Source organism: Calonectris borealis, chromosome W, assembly GCF_964195595.1.
Source record: "Calonectris borealis chromosome W, bCalBor7.hap1.2, whole genome shotgun sequence".
NCBI classification, from domain to species: Eukaryota; Metazoa; Chordata; class Aves; order Procellariiformes; family Procellariidae; genus Calonectris; species Calonectris borealis.
In genome coordinates this window covers 52,505,156-52,523,666 of record NC_134351.1, presented here as the reverse complement: position 1 = coordinate 52,523,666, position 18,511 = coordinate 52,505,156, and the positions used below count along the sequence as shown (strand labels likewise).

At 48.5% G+C, this 18,511-nt stretch overlaps 1 protein-coding gene across 1 annotated transcript in view; it reads right to left on the bottom strand.

Moving 5' to 3' along the window:
• The window catches only part of LOC142074883 (transcription factor RFX3-like), a 178,641-nt gene that overhangs the window by 92,986 nt on the left and 67,144 nt on the right, over positions 1-18,511 (bottom strand). Inside the window, exon 2 of the mRNA XM_075135817.1 lies at positions 4,188-4,312. Within this exon, the coding sequence (XP_074991918.1) occupies positions 4,188-4,304 (117 nt within the window). The 5' untranslated portion in view covers positions 4,305-4,312. The remainder of the gene's footprint in view (positions 1-4,187; positions 4,313-18,511) is intronic.

Sequence of the window (18,511 nt, the reverse complement as noted above, 5' to 3'; positions counted from 1 at the left end):
ATGCAGTAGCCCTTGGGCCAGTCTGGGCAGGACAAGATGTAAGGAACGTGCTCTACACCGCAGCCGGGGAGAATGGCCCTACCTGGAGCCTCTGGCAGAAAGCACCAGGGGAGACTCGAGGTCGACCCCTGGGGTTCTGGAGTCGGGGATACAGAGGATCCGAGGCCCGCTACACTCCAACTGAGAAGGAGATATTGGCAGCATATGAAGGGGTTCGAGCTGCTTCGGAAGTGGTTGATACTGAAGCCCAGCTCCTCCTGGCACCAGGACTGCCGGTGCTGGGCTGGATGTTCAAAGGGAGGGTCCCCTCTACACATCATGCAACCGATGCTACGTGGAGTAAGTGGGTCGCACTGATCACACAACGGGCCCGAATAGGAAACCCCAGTCGCCCAGGAATCTTGGAAGTGATCACGAACTGGCCAGAAGGCAAAGATTTTGGAATATCCCCAGAGGAGGAGGTGACACGTGCTGAAGAAGCCCCACTGTATAATAAACTACCAGAAAACGAGAAGCAATATGCCCTGTTCACTGATGGGTCCTGTCGCCTTGTGGGGAAGCATCGGAGGTGGAAGGCTGCTGTATGGAGTCCTATACGCCAGGTCGCAGAAACTGCTGAAGGAGAAGGTGAATCGAGCCAGTTTGCAGAGGTGAAAGCCATCCAGCTGGCCTTAGACATTGCTGAACGAGAAAAATGGCCAGTACTTTATCTCTACACTGACTCATGGATGGTGGCAAATGCCCTGTGGGGGTGGTTGCAGCAGTGGAAGCAGAACAACTGGCAGCGCAGAGGCAAACCCATCTGGGCTGCCGCGTTGTGGCAAGATATTGCTGCCCGAGTAGAGAACCTGACTGTAAAAGTATGTCACGTAGATGCTCACGTACCCAAGAGTCGGGCCACTGAAGAACACCAAAACAACCAGCAGGTGGACCAGGCTGCTAAGATTGAAGTGGCTCAGGTGGATCTGGACTGGCAACATAAGGGTGAATTATTTATAGCTCCGTGGGCCCATGACGCCTCGGGCCATCAAGGAAGAGATGCAACATATAGATGGGCTTGTGATCGAGGGGTGGACTTAACCATGGATGCTATTGCACAGGTTATCCATGAATGTGAAACATGCGCTGTAATCAAGCAAGCCAAGCGAGTAAAGCCTCTCTGGTATGGAGGACGATGGTTGAAATATAAATATGGGGAGGCCTGACAGATTGATTATATCACACTCCCACAAACTCGCCACAGCAAGCGCTATGTGCTCACCATGGTGGAAGCAACCACCGGATGGCTGGAAACATATCCTGTGCCCCATGCCACCGCCCAGAACACCATCCTGGGCCTTGAAAAGCAAGTCCTATGGTGACATGGCACCCCAGGAAGAATTGAGTCAGACAACGGGACTCATTTCCGAAACACCCTCATAGACACCTGGGCCAAAGAGCACGGCACTGAGTGGGTCTATCACATCCCCTACCATGCACCAGCCTCTGGGAAAATCGAACGATACAATGGGCTGCTAAAGACTACGCTGAGAGCAATGGGTGGTGGGACATTCAAGCATTGGGACACACATTTAGCAAAAGCCACCTGGTTCGTCAATACCAGGGGATTTGCCAATCGAGCTGGCCCTGCCCAATCAAAACCCTTACGTAGTGTAGATGGAGATAAAGTCCCTGTCGTGCACATAAGGAATATGCTGGGGAAGTCAGTCTGGGTTACTCCTGCCTCGGGCAAGGGAAAACCCATCCGTGGGATTGTTTTTGCTCAAGGACCTGGGTGCACCTGGTGGGTGATGCGAAAGGATGGGGAATTCCCATGTGTACGTCAAGGGGATTTGATTTTGGGTGAAAATAGCCAATGAACTGAATTATATGATGTCAATTGTTATATGATATTGTATATCATCATTTCTATGGTTGCTATCAATGGTATAGCAGTAAAAATCTCCCAGATTAATGAAGAATGAACTAACTCCCATGAAACCGAGCAAAGTGCAACGATGATAGAACCGGACGAGCGCAGCAGTACCGAAATGAGAACTGGCTTCAGGATGCAACAGCCCAACACCACACACCATCTCTCCGGCCCTGAAAGACTGTTATGACAGATGGAGCCCAAAGTCATGGACTAAATGAACTCAGTGGACATTTTAAAGGGACAGTCCATAGACTAAGGGAATGATATCTGTGCGTGCATATATATATATGTATATATAAAAAGAAAGATAGTGGTGGTTAATTGAAATGTATCGAAAAAAATGTGAGACCTAAGCATGACATAAATGGTATGGAATAAGGGGTGGATACTGTCCTGGTTTTGGCTGGGATAGGGTTAAATTTCTTCCTAGTGCTGTGTTTTGGATTTAGTATGAGGAGAATGTTGATAACACACTGATGTTTTCAGTTGTTGCTAAGTGCCCTCCTAGTCCAAGGACAGCTCCCGTGCCTACTGACTGAGCTAGGTACACAAGATGGGAGGGAACATAATCAGGACAGCCAGCCCAGCTGGCCAACGGGGTATTCCATACCATGTGACATCATGCTCAGTATATGAATGGTAGGCGTGATCCAGGAAGTACCGATCGCTACTTGGTTATCAGTCAGTGTGGGTTGTGAGCAATTGCATTGTGCATCACTCATTTTGTATATTCTATCATTATCATTATTATTTTCCCTTTTCTGTTCTATTAAACTGTCTTTATCTCAACCCACGAGTTTTTCTCACTCTTACCCTTCTGATTCTCTCCCCGTCCCACTGGGGGTGGGGGGAGTGAGCGAGCGGCTGCGTGGTATTTGGCTGCCTGCCAGATTAAACCACGACAGGGGGGTTAAAAAAAAAAAAAGCAAATGTATTCCAAGGTTCATTATAATATAAGTAGAAGTGTTATTAATGGAATTATGAGACATTATGAATTGAGTCTGTATACTAGGAAAAATTATTAGTGAAATGTATGAGGCAGTTAAACAGCATTGCAAAGAACATGCAGAAAAATTCATCACCTTAAATTTTAAAACTAAACTTAACAAAATGCTAGAAATGGTGATTCACTAGCACAGAAACAGACTTACATAATTTAACAAGTTATTCTAAGTTTTAATATTTTTGATTTTGAAACTGTAAAGATAATTTGTGTTGAAAAAGAACATCAGATTTCACCCAAAGAACCTAAAACACTGACAGCTGAATGGAGGGGAAGTGGAGAGGGAGGTGCTCATCTCTTCTCCCTGGTATCCAGTGACAGGATGAGTGGGAATAGTGCAAAGCTGCATCAGGGGAGGTTCAGACTAGATATTAGGAAACATTTCTTTAATGAGAGGGTGGACAAACACTGGAACAGACTTCCTAGAGAGGTGGTCAATGCCCCATGCCTGTCAGTGTTTAAGAGGTATTTGGAGAATGCCCTTAATAATATGCTTGTGGTCAGCAGTGGTCAGGCAGTTGGACTAGATGGTTGTTGTAGGTCCCTTCCAACTGGAACAAATAATTAAAAAAAAAAAAAAAGCTAAATTACACATACTAAAGGAGTCTTGGACAAAAGTCATGGCTTTTCACATTCAGTTCCTGTTTTCCAACTCCACTTCCCTCCTTAATCTCCCCATGCACCACTCCCTCTAATGTTGGTGCGGCTGCATAGGTGATTAATCATGTCACAGAAGTGTGTGCTGAGCTGGCTGCTTCAGAAGTCCCTTTAATTCTCTGGGAAATCCAAATTATGCATTACATATGGTTTTACTTGAAATACCTTTCTGCAGTTGTGCAAGAACCTGCAGGGAGTCCAGCTTAGAAGTACAAAATGACATTGCTTTTGTATTTTACATCTATATTGTATTTATTTCAAAAATTCCATATTCCTTATCAACCTTTCAAAGGAATAAATGTGACTATTCAATAACTTAAATAAATGTAATTTTTTATGAGATATTGCACACATTCCATAGTAATCTACTTTTAGAATCATGAATATATATTTCTGGTGGTTGCCAGATATTCTAGTTCAAGAAATAAACCCTGAAAACTGCATATCTGCTTATGTAGCTATTTTAGTTCCAGCAAAATAAAATTGAATAAAACAGTGAAAAAGAGTTGCTTTTGCAGCCTTGTACAAAATCAGTTCTTCACTACACCTGTTGAAATGCATCATTCTGTCTTGCCAGGGTTTTTTGTTTTCCCAAAATTAACAGACACCTACCTGTTGCTGAACCGGTACCTGCTGTACTACCTGTGTGGGCACTGCTGCCTGGCCAGCCACAGATGCCTGTAAAGTCACAGTCGAACCTGTGTCCGACCCAGTCTCTGATGTCTGCATCGTGGTCTCTGAATAAAATTAAAATGTAAAATTAAAAGTTCAGCACAAACTTCTTTGCTTTTTGTCACTTATCCTTATTCAGATCTTAAAAGAAGAATATTCACCCAAAATCCAATCTGGGGATTAGCTAAAGATTGTTTCACGTACTATTACATGAGTACATGGAGATACTTCATTTATTTTTCCTTTTTAAAAATGCTGCTTTGGCCTAAAATATTAGAAAATTCTTATTATATATTATTGCTTTGTCTAATCTAAGGTCTGCTTAGAGCTTGCAACACATCAGGAAGAGAATACTATAAGCTTTGGACTTCATGAATTTTTTTCTAACAGTTTACAGTCTGCTTTGTAACAGCAAATACATTTATCAAGTCAGAAGCAAGGTGCACACGAACCTACTTACTGCTTTGAGTTAAAGAACTTTTAGAAAAAAATCCATTCACAGGCCTGATTCTTCTCTAACTACACTTGTATACATTAGCTGCAACTATTGTCAAATTTTGAGAGGAGACTCAAAACCTTATACCATATTAAGACAACACACTTTAAGCTATCTATATGCACAAACATAATTAATTCTAGAAGCTGCACATATAAATGTTTACTTCTTAATTAAGCATGCCTTCACAAAAAGACTTGCAATAATCAATGCAATTAAACTGAACACTGGAAACATTTCATACCAACTCATCACAATTCTAAAGAACTAAAAGAGTAATTTCTATAGCAATCAGAAGACAAGTAAATTACAGTACCTCCAATATTGTCAGCTTTCAGAAAGAACTAACATACACTGAATAAAGTGTACCGTAGAACACAATGGGTAAAATATGCAATATCAGAAAGAAATTTCTCTCTTAATTTTCTTCCCTGAAACGGTTCAAATCCTTATGTACTGAAATATTCAAAGTTTTCTCTTACCTTACTTGCACTCAAAATATCTTATTTAATAATGTAAATGAACAGAAACTTTTCTCACTTATTTATGTGACTTCAGGAACAACTCATAAAAATCAGAAATAAGTTAAAGTCCTCCCATTAGCTTGTAAATGACTACCCATTCTTCAAAGCTGTCCTTCCTCTGGTTTACTGAGTTGCACTATAAATTCTTCATATTCAAATGCCAAGTTAAAGCTCTAGCAGGTGATAGAATGAGGGGCTGCAACCTGAAAAGAAGACCCTGAAAAGCATTTTAAAGGTCATAGTGAAAAAGTGCCTCAAGTAAGCTTGCTTTAGCAGAAAGTGTTAATATAATAATTGGAGTTATAAACAGGGATTTTACCCCTATTAAAATAGTGAGGCACACACTAGAACAGTACATGAGGTTGTGGCACTGACATTTTTAAGAGTAATATTCAAAATCTAGATAGAGCACAGAAATGGTGCAACAACAAAGGAAAATGCCTTACAAAGAAAACCTATTTAGAGTATCAGAAAGAAGACTGAGGATGACTTATACATACTAGGAATTAGAGAATTCCTCAATTTTGCACAGAATCACAGAATTGTTTAGGTTGGAAGGGACCTCTTGAGATCATCTAGTCCAACCCCCCTGCTCATAACAGGGTCACCTAGAGCAAGTTGCTCAGGGCCATGTCCAGTTGGGTTCTTAATATCTTCAAGGATAGAGACTTCTTTGGACAACCTGGTACGGTCCTTGACTAACCTCACAGTAAAAAAGTGTCTTCAAGCGTTCAGATGGAATTTCCTGGGTTTTTCCATATGTGCCCATTGCCTCTTTGTCCTGTCAATGAGCACCACTGAGAAGAGTCGTACTCCCTCATCTTCACTCCCTCCCATCAGGTATTTATACACAATGATAAGATCCTCCCTGAGCCTTCTCTTCTCCAGGCTGAATAGTCCCAGCTCCCTCAGCCTCACCTCATATGTCAGATGCTCCAGTCCCTTAATCATCTTTGTGGCCTTTTGCTGGACTTGCTCCAGTAAGTCCATACCTTTCTTGTACTGGGGAGCCCAGAACTGAACACGATACGATACTCCAGATGCAGCCTCACTAGCACTGAGTAGAGAGGAAGGATCTACCTCGACCTCCTAGCAATGCTCTTCCTAATGCAGCCAGGGATACTGTTGGCCTTTTTTGCCATGAGGGTGCATTGCTGGCTCACGTTCAGCTTCTTGTCCACCAGGACACCCATTTCCTTCTCTGCAAAGTTACTTTCTAGCTAGCCAGCCTGCAGCCTGTACTGGTGCCTGGGGTAAGTCCTCCCCAGATACAGGACTTTGCATTCCCACTTGTTGAACTTCATGAGATTCTTCTCTGCCCAGTTCTCCAGCCTGTCAAGGTCTCTCTGAATGACAGCACAACCATCTGGTATATCAGCCACTCCTCCCAGTTTTGTATCATCTGAAAACATGCTGAGGGTGCACTCTGTTCTATTTTCCAGGTCACTAATGAAGATAGCAAAAAGTATTGGCCCCAGTATAGACTCCTGGGGGACAGCACTAGTGACTTGCTTCCAACTGAAATTTGTGCCACTGATCACAACCCTCTAGGCCTGGCCATTCAGCCAGTTTCAGTCCACCTCACTGTCCATTAAACAACATCCACTGCTCTCCTCTCATCCACCAAGCTAGTTGCCTCATTGTAGAAGGCTTATCAGGTTGGTCAGGCATGATTTCCCATTCATAGATCCATACTGACTCCTACCAAGCACCTTCATGTCCTTCAATTTCCAGGATTATTTTCTCCATCATCTTCCCAGGAATACAGGTGAGGCTGACCAGCCTGTAGTTCCCCAGATCTTCCTTCTTGCCTTTCTCGAAGACTGGAGTGATATTTGCTCTCTTCCACTTGTCAGGAACCTCTTCCAATCACCATGACCATTCAAAGATAATAGAGAGTGGCCTTGCAATGACATCAGCCAGCTCCCTCAGCACTCATGGGTGCAACACATCAGGCCCCATGGACTTATGTATGTTCAGTTTGTATAAGTGCTCTTATACATGGTCCTCCTCCACGGAGGGTAAATCTTCCTTGCTCCAGACTTTCCCTCTGGTCTCAGGGGCCTGGGAATCGTCAAAGCTGGTCTTACCAGTAAAGACTGAGGCAAAGAAGGCATTGAGTACCTCGACCTTTTCCATGTCATTTGTCACCAGTTCCCCCGCCCCGTTCAGCAGCAGGTGACATTTTCCCTAGTCTTCCTTTTGCTGTTTCTGTACTTGTAGAATCCTTTCTTGTTGCCAATGCATCTATCAATCAACAATACATTTTGTACTGTGCCTGTCTGGGATAGAGTTAACTTTCCTCATAGCTGCCCATATGGTGCTGTGCTTTGCATTTGTGGCTAGAACAGTGTTGATGATAACAGACCAATGTTTTGGCTATTGCTGAGCAGTGCTTGCACAGCATCAAGGCTTTCTCTCCAACTCCCCACCCCCCCACACCAAGGCCAGTAGGCTGGGGGTGAGTAAGAGGTTGGGAGGGGACATAGCCATGACAGCTGACCAAAGGGATATTCCATACCATATGACATTGTGCTCAGCAAAAAAAGATCACGGAAAGGAGGAGGAAGGTGGGGGACACTCATGGTTATGGCATTTGTCTTAGCAAGCAACCGTTAAACATGCTGAGGCTTTGCTTTCCAGGAAGTGGCTGGACATCTCGTGGCTGGCCAATGGGGAGTAGTGAATTAATTCTTCCTTTTGCTTTGTTTGCACACACAGCTTTTGTTTTTCTTCTTAAACTGTCATTGTCTTGATCCACACATCTTTTCACCTTCCTTCTGTTTTCCCCTCATCCCATGGGAGAAGGTAGTGAGCAAGAAGGAGGGTGGGTGTTTGGCTGCTGCTCAGGATCAACCCATGACATATTTAATCAAGTATAATTGAGAAGTAGACACTGAGCACAGCAACCCTAGAAAAACGCTTATTCGTTATTTCTGGAAGAAAGCAACACTTTTGCTTTTTGTTGGCTTTGGGGGCTATGCTAAAAGTTTATACTGCCAAAAGGATTTTAAAAAAGAAGAAAAAGAAAGTCCCAACTGACTGGAGAGAAAAGAGATGGAGCATAAACAAAATAGAGAGTGAGAAAGAGAGAGTAGAGGAGCGGGAGAGATGATAGCGTGACGAGAGAAATGAGTTGCGAGACATGAGAGAGAAAGCTGATTACAAAATTCAAGACAGTCGAGACCAAGAGACAAGAGTGAAGGCCGAGAAAGCCAAGAGACGTGAGAACCAAGAGGGCCAAGAGAGAGAGAGCGCCAAGAGGGGATAGACAAGAGACGGGGGGAAGACAGGAGAGACAAGATGAGACGAGACACGGGATAGACAAGAGATGGGGGGAAGACAGGAGAGACAAGATGAGATGAGACACGGGATAGACAAGACGAGAAAAGAGATGAGTGGAGAGAGAGAGATGAGAGGAGAGAGATGGGAGACAGAGGTGGGAGAGATGAGACGAGATGAGACATGAGACAGACAAGACAAGACAAGACAAGAGATGAGTGGAGAGATGAGAGGTGAGAGAAGTGAGAGGGGAGAGAGGCAAGAGATTAGAGGGGCATGAGATGAGAGAGACGAGACACAGGTGAGACAGAGGCGAGAGACGAGACACAGGTGAGACAGAGGCAAGAGGAGAGACACGAGAGAGGAGAGTTGAGGTGAGGTGAGGAACGAGGCAGACAAGATGAGACAAGATGAGTGGAGAGAGAAACAAGAGGAGAGAGATGAGAGACAGGTGAGAGAGAGATGAGGCAGAGCCAAGAAAGAAGACAGACAAGCGAGAGATGGGAGACAGACTAGAAAGGCCAGAGAAAGTTGAGGGGCGAGAGGGGCGGGCAAGAGAAAAGACAAGGGGGGGCAGACGAGATAAAAGACAAGAAACAGAAGAGGGAGAGACAAGAGACAGGGGAGATAACAAAGATGACAGACGAGAGACAGATGAGACGGATGATCGAGATGAGAGACAGAGGAGGCAGACGACAGAGATGGGGCAGACGAGAGAGAAAGAAGACAGACAAGATACAGACTAGAGGGAGCCAAGGTAAGATGAGAGAGACCAGCTGTGGATGGAGACATGGGATAAAATAGGTACGTTGGGGGTAGAGGGGAGGGGGGCGAGAGAGCAACAAGTGATGAGAGACACGAGATATTAGAAAGACAAGATGAGAGAGATGGGAGAGACAGGAGAGGAGAGAGAGACATGAGAATATGAGAGAGACGAAACGAGAGCATTAAGTTAGACAAGATAGGCCAGACGCTACAAGAGTAGAGGGGAGGATAAGAGGGATGAGTAATGAGAGAGAGGTGAGATTTGCGAGGGACAGGAAAGACGAGAGAGACAAGAGACAAGGGATGAGACAAGGAGTGAGGCATGGGACAATAGAGGGAGACAAGAGGGTGGCAAGAGGGGGGCAATAGAGAGGGACGAGAAGAGAGGGAGAGAGATGAGATGGGTGGCGAGACGAGTGGCAATAGACAAGTAAAGAGATGAGACATGAGACGAGACGAGATGAGAGAGGAAAGGAGAGATGAGAGATGAGATGAGATGACGAGCGAAGAGGAGAGACGAGAATGGAGAGACAGGATGAAAGAGACAAGAGAGGCCAGATGGGATGAGAGTAGAGGGGAGGGGGACAAGAGGGGAGTGGGACGAGAGAGAAGAGACAAGAGTTGCAAGGGACAGGAAAGACGAGAGAGACAAGAGGGACGAGTCGAGAGGAGGGATAAGACAAGAGTCGAGAGGAGGGATAAGACAAGAGTCGAGAGGAGGGACGAGAAGAGAATTGAGACAAGACAAGATGAGACAAAGCAAGACAAGAGGAGAGAAAAAAAAGATTAGGAGATGAGAGAGGAGAGACGAGGAGAGACTAGAGAGGAGACGAGATGGGAGATGAGGTGAGACAAGAGAGACAAGATGAGAGAGGAGAGACAAGAGAGATGAGAGATGACAGGAGAGGGGAGACTAGGCAACAGGCGACAGCAACAGATGAGAGATGACACGAGAGAGAGACGAGGAGGGGTGAAAGGTGAAACAAGGGACGAGACGAGGGATCAGATGAGACGATAGAAAGAGACGAGAGGGTGATGAGGGAGAGGCAAGAGAGGGATAAGACAGACAAGACAAGAGAGGGGAGATATGTGATGAGAGGAGAGACGAGAGGGAAAATTAGATAAGATGAGAGAGGAGACGAGAGAGACACAAGGAGACGACATGAGGGGCGCGAGGAGACAACATGAGAGACGCGAGACGAGAGGAGACGAGGAGAGGAGAGGAGAGGAGAGACAGGATGAAAGAGACAAGAGAGGCCAGACAAGGGGGGAGAGGGGCGGGGGCGAGAGGGCTAAGGCATGAGAGAGACACAAGAGAGAGCTGAGACAAGAGATGAGATGAGAGACAAGAGGAGGGACAAGAGATGAGAAGAAAGTCGAGATGAGACAAGATGAGACGAGAGATGAGACTAAGTGAGACAAGAGGAGACGAGGTGAGAAGAGAGACATGACGAAAGACAAAACGAGAAGCAAGACGAGAGACGAGAGGCAATAGAGAGACAAGAAATGAGAGAGGAGATGACGAGATGAGAGAGACGAGTGATAAGAGACAAGACAAGATAGATGGGAGAGAAGAGAGACAGTAGGTGAGGGGAGAGATGAGAGAGACGGGAGATGAGCCAAGGGGAGAGACGAGGGAGGCGGGTGATGAGAGACGAGACAAGAGAGATGGGAAAGAAGAGAGACAACAGATGAGAGAAGATATGAGAGAGCCGGGGGAGATGAGACGAGGGGAGAGAGCAGAGAGACAAGAGAGGGAGGAGGAGAGGAGAGGGGTTGGTGCGAGAGAGGTGAGATGAGAGATTAAAGAGAGGGGAGAGACAAGATGAGAAATGAGACAAGAGAGACAAGCCAACCTAGATGAGACAAGAGGAGGTAAGACGAGAGGAGACGAGACAAGAGGAGGCGAGGGGAGGGGAGGAGAGAGATGAGAAGAGAGAGATGAGAGAGACCAGACAAGGTGAGAGAAACAAGATGAGAGACACAAGAGAGACTAGCTGAGACGAGAGAGAGAGACGAGGGCCACAAGGAGAGACAAGAGAGAAACAGGGGCAAGGGAGGGGCGGGGAGGGAGAATAGAGAGGAAGGAGCAAGAGGGGAGTGGGACAAGACGAGGTATAGGACGAGACGATGGACGGAGACCAGAGGCTGATGGGGGGGGCACCATGCAACAAGAGATAAGAGAGACAAGAGAGACTTGAGAGAGTAGAGAGGCGAGGGAGATGGGGGGGGGCACGAGATTAAAGGCGAGAGAGGTGAGAAGAGGCGAGAGAGGAGAAGCAAGCGATATGGGGGGAGATGAGAGACGAGACATGACAGATGAGACATGAGAAATGAGACACAAGACGAAAGATGAGACAAAATGAGAGACGGGAGAGAGAAGAGGAAAAGGGGAGGCAAGAAAGGGGAAGCAAGAAAGGGGAGGCGAGTGACGAGAGGAGAGATGAAGATACTAGAGGCTAGAGACTACAGATGAGAGAGATGCAATGGGAAACAAGATGAGAGACAAGCCAACAGAGACAAGAAGAGAAGAGAGGAGGAGAGTGAGACCAGACGAGAGAGGTGAGAGAGACCAGATGAGATAAGAGAGGCGAGGTGAGAGACAAGAGAGACCTGACAAGATGAGAGTGAGTGAGAGGCTGTGTGGTGCTAAGCTGCCTACTGGGGTTAAACCAAAACAGCCCTTTTTGGCGCCTGTATTGGGTTTACGTGGCAAGGTCTTGGTAGCCGGGGGGGGGCTGCAGGGGTGGCTTCTGTGAGAAGAGATCAGGAGCTGCCCCCATGTTGGACAGAGCCAGTTTTAGCCAGCTCCAAAATGGACCCACCACTTCCCAAGGCTGAGCCAGTCAGCGAAGCTGGTGGTGCTTCTGTGATAACATGTTTAAGAAAGGGTAAAAAATGCTGCACAGCAGCTGTGAGACATGAGGTAAGACACAAGGGGAAAAACGAAGATGAGTGATGAGAGGAGACACAAAATGAGAGAGATGAGACACGAGATGAGAGAGGCAAGCCGACAGAGACAAGACGAGACAAGAGATGAGAGGCCAGGCAAGACAAGAGCAGCCAGATGAGAGACATGACAGGCAAGGTGAGAGATCAGATGAGAGAGCCAAGAAGAGAGAGAGACGAGAGAGACCGTATGAGAGAGGGGCGGGAGAGGAGAGGCGAGGGAGAGGGGAGGAAGGGGACAGAGGGAGGCGCAAGAGAGGCGAGATGAGGCAAGATGAAAGAGATGGGGGAGAGGGGAAGAGTGGGAAAGACTGGAGAAATGAGAGGCGAGGGAGAGACGAGAGGTAAGACGAGAGATGAGAAAGAGACGAGACAAGAGAAAGACACAAGGCAAGATGAGAGGAGAGGACGAGACATGAGACGAGAGACGAGACAAGAGGAGAGGTGAAAGAAGAGAGGAGAGACAAGATGAGTGATGAGAGGAGAAGAGAGATGAGAGGTGAGAGGAGACAAAGAGACGAGATGGGAAAAACAGGAGAGAGACAGGAGACAGGGGGATAGATGGGGAGAGAGGAGAGAGAGAAAGGGGAGGCGAGAAAGGGGAGGCGAGAAACAGGAGGCAAGACAAGACGAGACAAGCGATGCGATGAGACGAGACAAGAGGACACAAGACAATAGGATATGAGACGAGAGAGATGATGTGAGGCAAGAGAGACTAGAGATGCGGGGGAGACCAGGGGGGAAGACAGGGGGGAGACGGGGGGGAGACGGGGGGGGGGACGGGGAGATGGGGGGGGAGACAGGGGGGAGAGGGGGAGACGGGGGGGTACACGAGAGATGAGGGGAGAGGGAGGGGGCAAGAGAGGGCTGAGAGATTAGATGAGAAATGTGGGAGACCAGGGGAGATGAGAGAAGAGAGGCAGGAGAGGAGAGGAGAGATACGAGAGTCAAGGGAGAGAGTCAAGGGAGACTAGAGTGTGTAGGGAAGTGAGGGAGAGGCAGGGGGGTGGGAGAGGTGGGGGAGAAGAGGGGAGAGGAGACTAGGGAAAGGAGGGAGAGAGGGTCATAGGGGGCAAGAGGGGGGGTGAGGGGGGAGATGAGAGGGAAGCAGAGAGAGGGGACAAGAGCTAGGCGGGAATGGGGGGGTAAGAGAGGGAGGGCGGAAGAGGGGGGGTGAGAGAGGAGAGAGAAAGGGGAGGGGAGATGGCAGGGAGGCAAGAGAGGCACAAGAGAGGGACACGGGGGTGAGAAAGATATGGATGAGAGAGAGGTGGATGAGAGAGAGGGGGGCAGCTGGAGAGGGACTAGATCGGTTCAAGAAAGAGGGGGGAGGGGAGAGAGGGAGAGAGGGGAGAGCGACGGGATGAGATGAGAGGTTCCGGGCGAGGGAGCAGAGAGAGGGAGGGACGACAAGAGGGGAAGAGGGGGAGGAGGGGTGACAGAGGGAGGTAGGAGAGAGTATCCAGGGCTGAAAGAGAGATGAGAGAGGAGCGATGGCTGAGAGGCACGATGCGCGAGAGATGGCGGGGAGAGAGACGAAAGAGGGGCAAGGGAGGAGAGAGCTAGGAGAGAGGGGAGAGCCAAGAGAGAGCTGGGAGAAGGGAGAGGGCTAGGAGATGGGTGTCCTGGTTTTGGCTGGGATAGGGTTAAATTTCTTCCTAGTGCTGTGTTTTGGATTTAGTATGAGGAGAATGTTGATAACACACTGATGTTTTCAGTTGTTGCTAAGTGCCCTCCTAGTCCAAGGACAGCTCCCGTGCCTACTGACTGAGCTAGGTACACAAGATGGGAGGGAACATAATCAGGACAGCCAGCCCAGCTGGCTAATGGGGTATTCCATACCATGTGACGTCATGCTCAGTATATGAATGGTAGGCGTGGTCCAGGAAGTACCGATTGCTACTTGGTTATCGGTCAGCGCGGGTGGTGAGCAATTGCATTGTGCATCACTCATTTTGTATATTTTATCATTATCATTATTATTTTCCCTTTTTCTGTTCTATTAAACTGTCTTTATCTCAACCCACGAGTTTTTCTCACTCTTACCCTTCTGATTCTCTCCCCGTCCCACTGGGGGCGGGGGGAGTGAGTGAGCGGCTGCGTGGTATTTGGCTGCCTGCCAGGTTAAACCACAACAGTCCTTTTTGGCGCCCAACGTGGGGCTCGAAGGGTTGAGATAACGACACATCTGACCCGAACGGGTTAAAACAAATTTGTTATAAGCATTCATTATATCAGTTTAGTACTCGCTTGTCACAATGTTGGTTTATTTGCTCTCAGAGTTGTTGGATCTGTTCTTGGAGTTGTGGTCTGTAGCACCTTACTGGCTGTCTATACGGCTGATTATCAGTTTTTATGTGGGGTTGGTCATCTCGGGGAAATGGATTAAGGTCATTGCCTTGCTATACTGTGTGATGCTGGTTTACGTTATGATAAAATTAGTGGTCACGAGCCTGTATTCAGCACTGCCATCATTCCTGTTCTTCGGGAGCTATCTTTTGTGAACTATTAATAATTACACTTTTTACCTCTTCACCTCGGAGGATGAATTTAGGGGGGGAGACAGGATGGGACACTTTCTCCCACTTGTTCATCTTCCCTTCCATATCTCCAGAAACTCCTTTTTCTTCTATCCTCTTCACGAAGATGTCCACAATATTCCCTGAGAATTTTGAATATCCTTGGGATGTTCAAACAAGCATGTTCCTATTGCTATGTCTCCTGAATGTGGTTCAGGCCTTGTTTAGGGTTAAAGAGCTATTCAGGAATACTGTCCAGAGATCACCCCGGCAACAGACACGGTGGCTGCTCAAACCCCCACGACAGGCACTGTGGCTACTCAAACCCCGGCAACAGTCACTGCAGTTACTCCAACCCCCGTCACAGGCACTGCAGCTACCCAAACCCTCGCGACGGGTACTACAGCTGAACCAGAGGACCAACTGTCGCTGCTATCCGTCGTCCCTGTACAGAAGAAGAAATCTTGGAAGCTAAAGTCAGGTCATTTAGAAAGGGAAGATGGAAAAGCAGGGCCATCACGAGGAGGGGAGGAGGAAGAGGAAGAACTCATAAACGAGACGGAAACCACCCGATCCCTATCCCTGAGTGAGCTGCGAGATATGCAGAAAGATTTCAGCCGTCATCCAGGCGAGCACATTGTTACCTGGCTGCTCCGATGCTGGGATAATGGGGCCAGTAGCCTGGAATTAGAGGGGAAGGAAGCCAAGCAGCTGGGATCCCTTTCTAGGGAAGGGGGCATTGACAAAGCGATTGGAAAAGGGACACAGGCCCTCAGCCTCTGGAGGCGACTGCTGTCAGGCGTGAAGGAAAGGTATCCCTTCAAGGAAGATGTTATATATCGCCCAGGCAAATGGACCACTATGGAGAGAGGTATCCAGTACCTGAGAGAACTAGGCATGCTGGAGGTGGTTTATAGTGACCTGGACAACAACCAAACGCCCAAAGATCCAGATGAAGTCCAGTGCATGCGACCCATGTGTCGGAAATTACTACGGAGCGCACCAGCGTTGTATGCCAGTTCGTTGGCAGTACTGTGCTGGAAAGAGGAAGAAGCACCAAGGGTAGATGAGTTGGTTAGCAATCTCCGGGAATACGAAGAAACTGTCTCCTCCTCCCTTGTCTCAGCTGTGGAGAAACTGTCCTGGGAGGTCCAGCAACTCGAAGAGGATATGTCCTATTCTCCATCTGTATGGACCAGTATCTCAGCCATTAGGAGTCAGCGTTCTTCTGCTCAAGAGAGAGGATATAGAAGGTACACACCACAGGGCACCCTGTGGTTTTACCTGCGTGACCACGGAGAGGACATGAGGCAGTGGGATGGAAAGCCTACCTTCGTCCTAGAGGCACGGGTACGTGAGTTGCAAGGAAAAACAATGACACAAGGGGGTTCCCCCAGGAAAAATGCTGCTCCAGTTTCTGTGGGTAGTTAGGATCAGGCGGCCGGAAGATATCGCGCTGTACGGAAAGATAGGACCCCCTCCCCTAATAGCCAGTAGCATTTAGGTGTGAAGTAAGCAGGCGGAAGTGACGTCGTAAACCCAAGGTATATAACACCGTGTTATCTACCAATAAACGCCATTTGCCGTCCACCACATTGGTGTCTGCGAGTCGATGGCCCGAGCGCCCTGGGGAGGGGGGTCGCCGTGCCGTTCCTGAACCAGGTTGCCACGCCTCACGAAGGCGACAAGTGGTGCCGAAACCCGGGAAAGCCCACCTGGAATCGGGTGAACGGTGGCCGGAGCGGCAGGACCAGCCCGGCGGGGAGGACGCTCCCGGACCAACAAGGAGGATGGAAGCTCTTGTGAAGGTCGTATCGCAATTACATAAGCAGTGGGGTATCAATTGTAAGCCCAAAGATTTTACCCTCGCCGTTGCGAGGCTTTTACGCATTGGGACCATTGACCAGCCGGTCGATATCCTTCACCCTGAAGTGTGGGATAAATGTACTAAAGCGTTAGCCGAGGAGACAATGTCCTCGGGTTGTGGGAAAACCCTTAAGTCGTGGGGGAAAGTCGTACAGGCTCTGCAGAAGGCAATACAAGAACAGGAGACTTGGAGGGCGGCAAAGGACTGTTTGCTGGCCATCCCGAAATTGGGAGTCGGGGCAGCCACACAGACTTTGCACCCCTTAGATGGTGATGACTCTGCTGAGCCTAAAGATCTGAAAGAGGGCGCCATGTCCCCTCAATCCCCGAACCCTGACCCGCTTACGGAGGCGCAAGAGAGAGCTAAATCCTTCTGGGGAGGGTTGGCTGAGGACACCAGGGGCGTTACGAAAAGGGTAGAGTCTGAGGAAGCCCGGGCTAAACCACCGCCCTATACGCCCCAAGATGGCGCCGAGCACAAAGGGGATGGGCGGGCCGAAGATGCCCGCAGCGGGAACTGGGAGGCGGTGCTAGCATTAACAAGCGCACACGAACAAAAAGGGGAGGAGAACGAGAAGAAGAAAGGCGGCAGGAGTGGCCAGGAGGAGGAGGGGAGCATGAGCGAAGGGCAGAAAGCCAATCAGAGCGACCATCTGAAAAAATGCCCTCAGAGGGCAGGCTCCCCCCTGAGCAAAGGGCGGGGCGAACCAGAAAGGAGGGGCGGGCCAAGAGGGAGGGAATGGCCCGCCCGCAGGAGAAGCGGGCGGGGCTGGAGCCCGACAAAAAGGTATCAGAAACCGGAAGCAGCCGGTCAGTCGAGTTCCGGCTCCGGATCAGACACTAGCTGGGACGAGTGGCTCGTGACTGATCCAAGCTCAGAGGAGGAGGAAATGGGAGTACACACAGTCAAAAGCCAAAACACTTTCATCCAAAATAAAAACAAAAACCTCCCCCTCACTGACTGGAGGAAAATAAAGACTGTGTGTGCCGAGTGGGTTCCATCAGCCAGGCTAGTGTTCCCGGTCCGAGTGACGGACGGGGGACAGAGGGTTTACTCGCCAGTAAACCCTAAAGATATACAAGCGATCGTTAAGTCGATTGCAGATAAAGGCCTTAATTCTGCCATGGTCTCCACCCTCATAGATGGTGTCTTTGGGGGAGACGATATGCTCCCGTTCGATATAAAACAAACTTGTAGATTGATTTTTGATGGGGCAGGGATGATCGTTTTTAAACAAGAATGGGAGGACAACTGTGCGAGAAAATTAGCCCAAGTGGCCGGGGCGGATCACCCGCTGCATGGTTCCAGCCTGCAGCGGCTGATGGGTACAGACCCCACCATGATTACCCCCCAGGCGCAGGCCCAGGGCCTGCGGGCCCATGAAATTATGACAACTACCCGCGCGGCTAGAGAAGCTATTCGCACCGCTTCTAGAGTTATTGCCAAGCCGTCGCCGTGGTCCACAATTAAGCAAAATGAAAGCGAGAGCTTTACGCAGTTTGTGGATCGCTTTCAGGCAGCGGTCGACTCCTCGACCCTGCCCGCGGAAGCGAAAGGCCCGGTTGTTGCAGATTGCTTACGTCAGCAGTGTAATTCGGCAACCAAAGAGATCCTACGATCACTGCCAGTGGGGTCAAGTATTGCAGACATGATCAAGCATGTCGCAAAGGAAGAGCACTTAGCCCCAATTCAGGTAGCTGTTCGCACTGCGATAGCTAATGTGATGACATGTTTTAATTGTGGTCAGGCGGGCCACGTGGCGGCAAACTGCCCTCGGTTGGGGAACCCGCCCACAGCGCTCCCCCCGCGCCAAAATCGACCAAGAGGACCGTGTTGGGCCTGTGGAAAGAAAGGGCATTTCG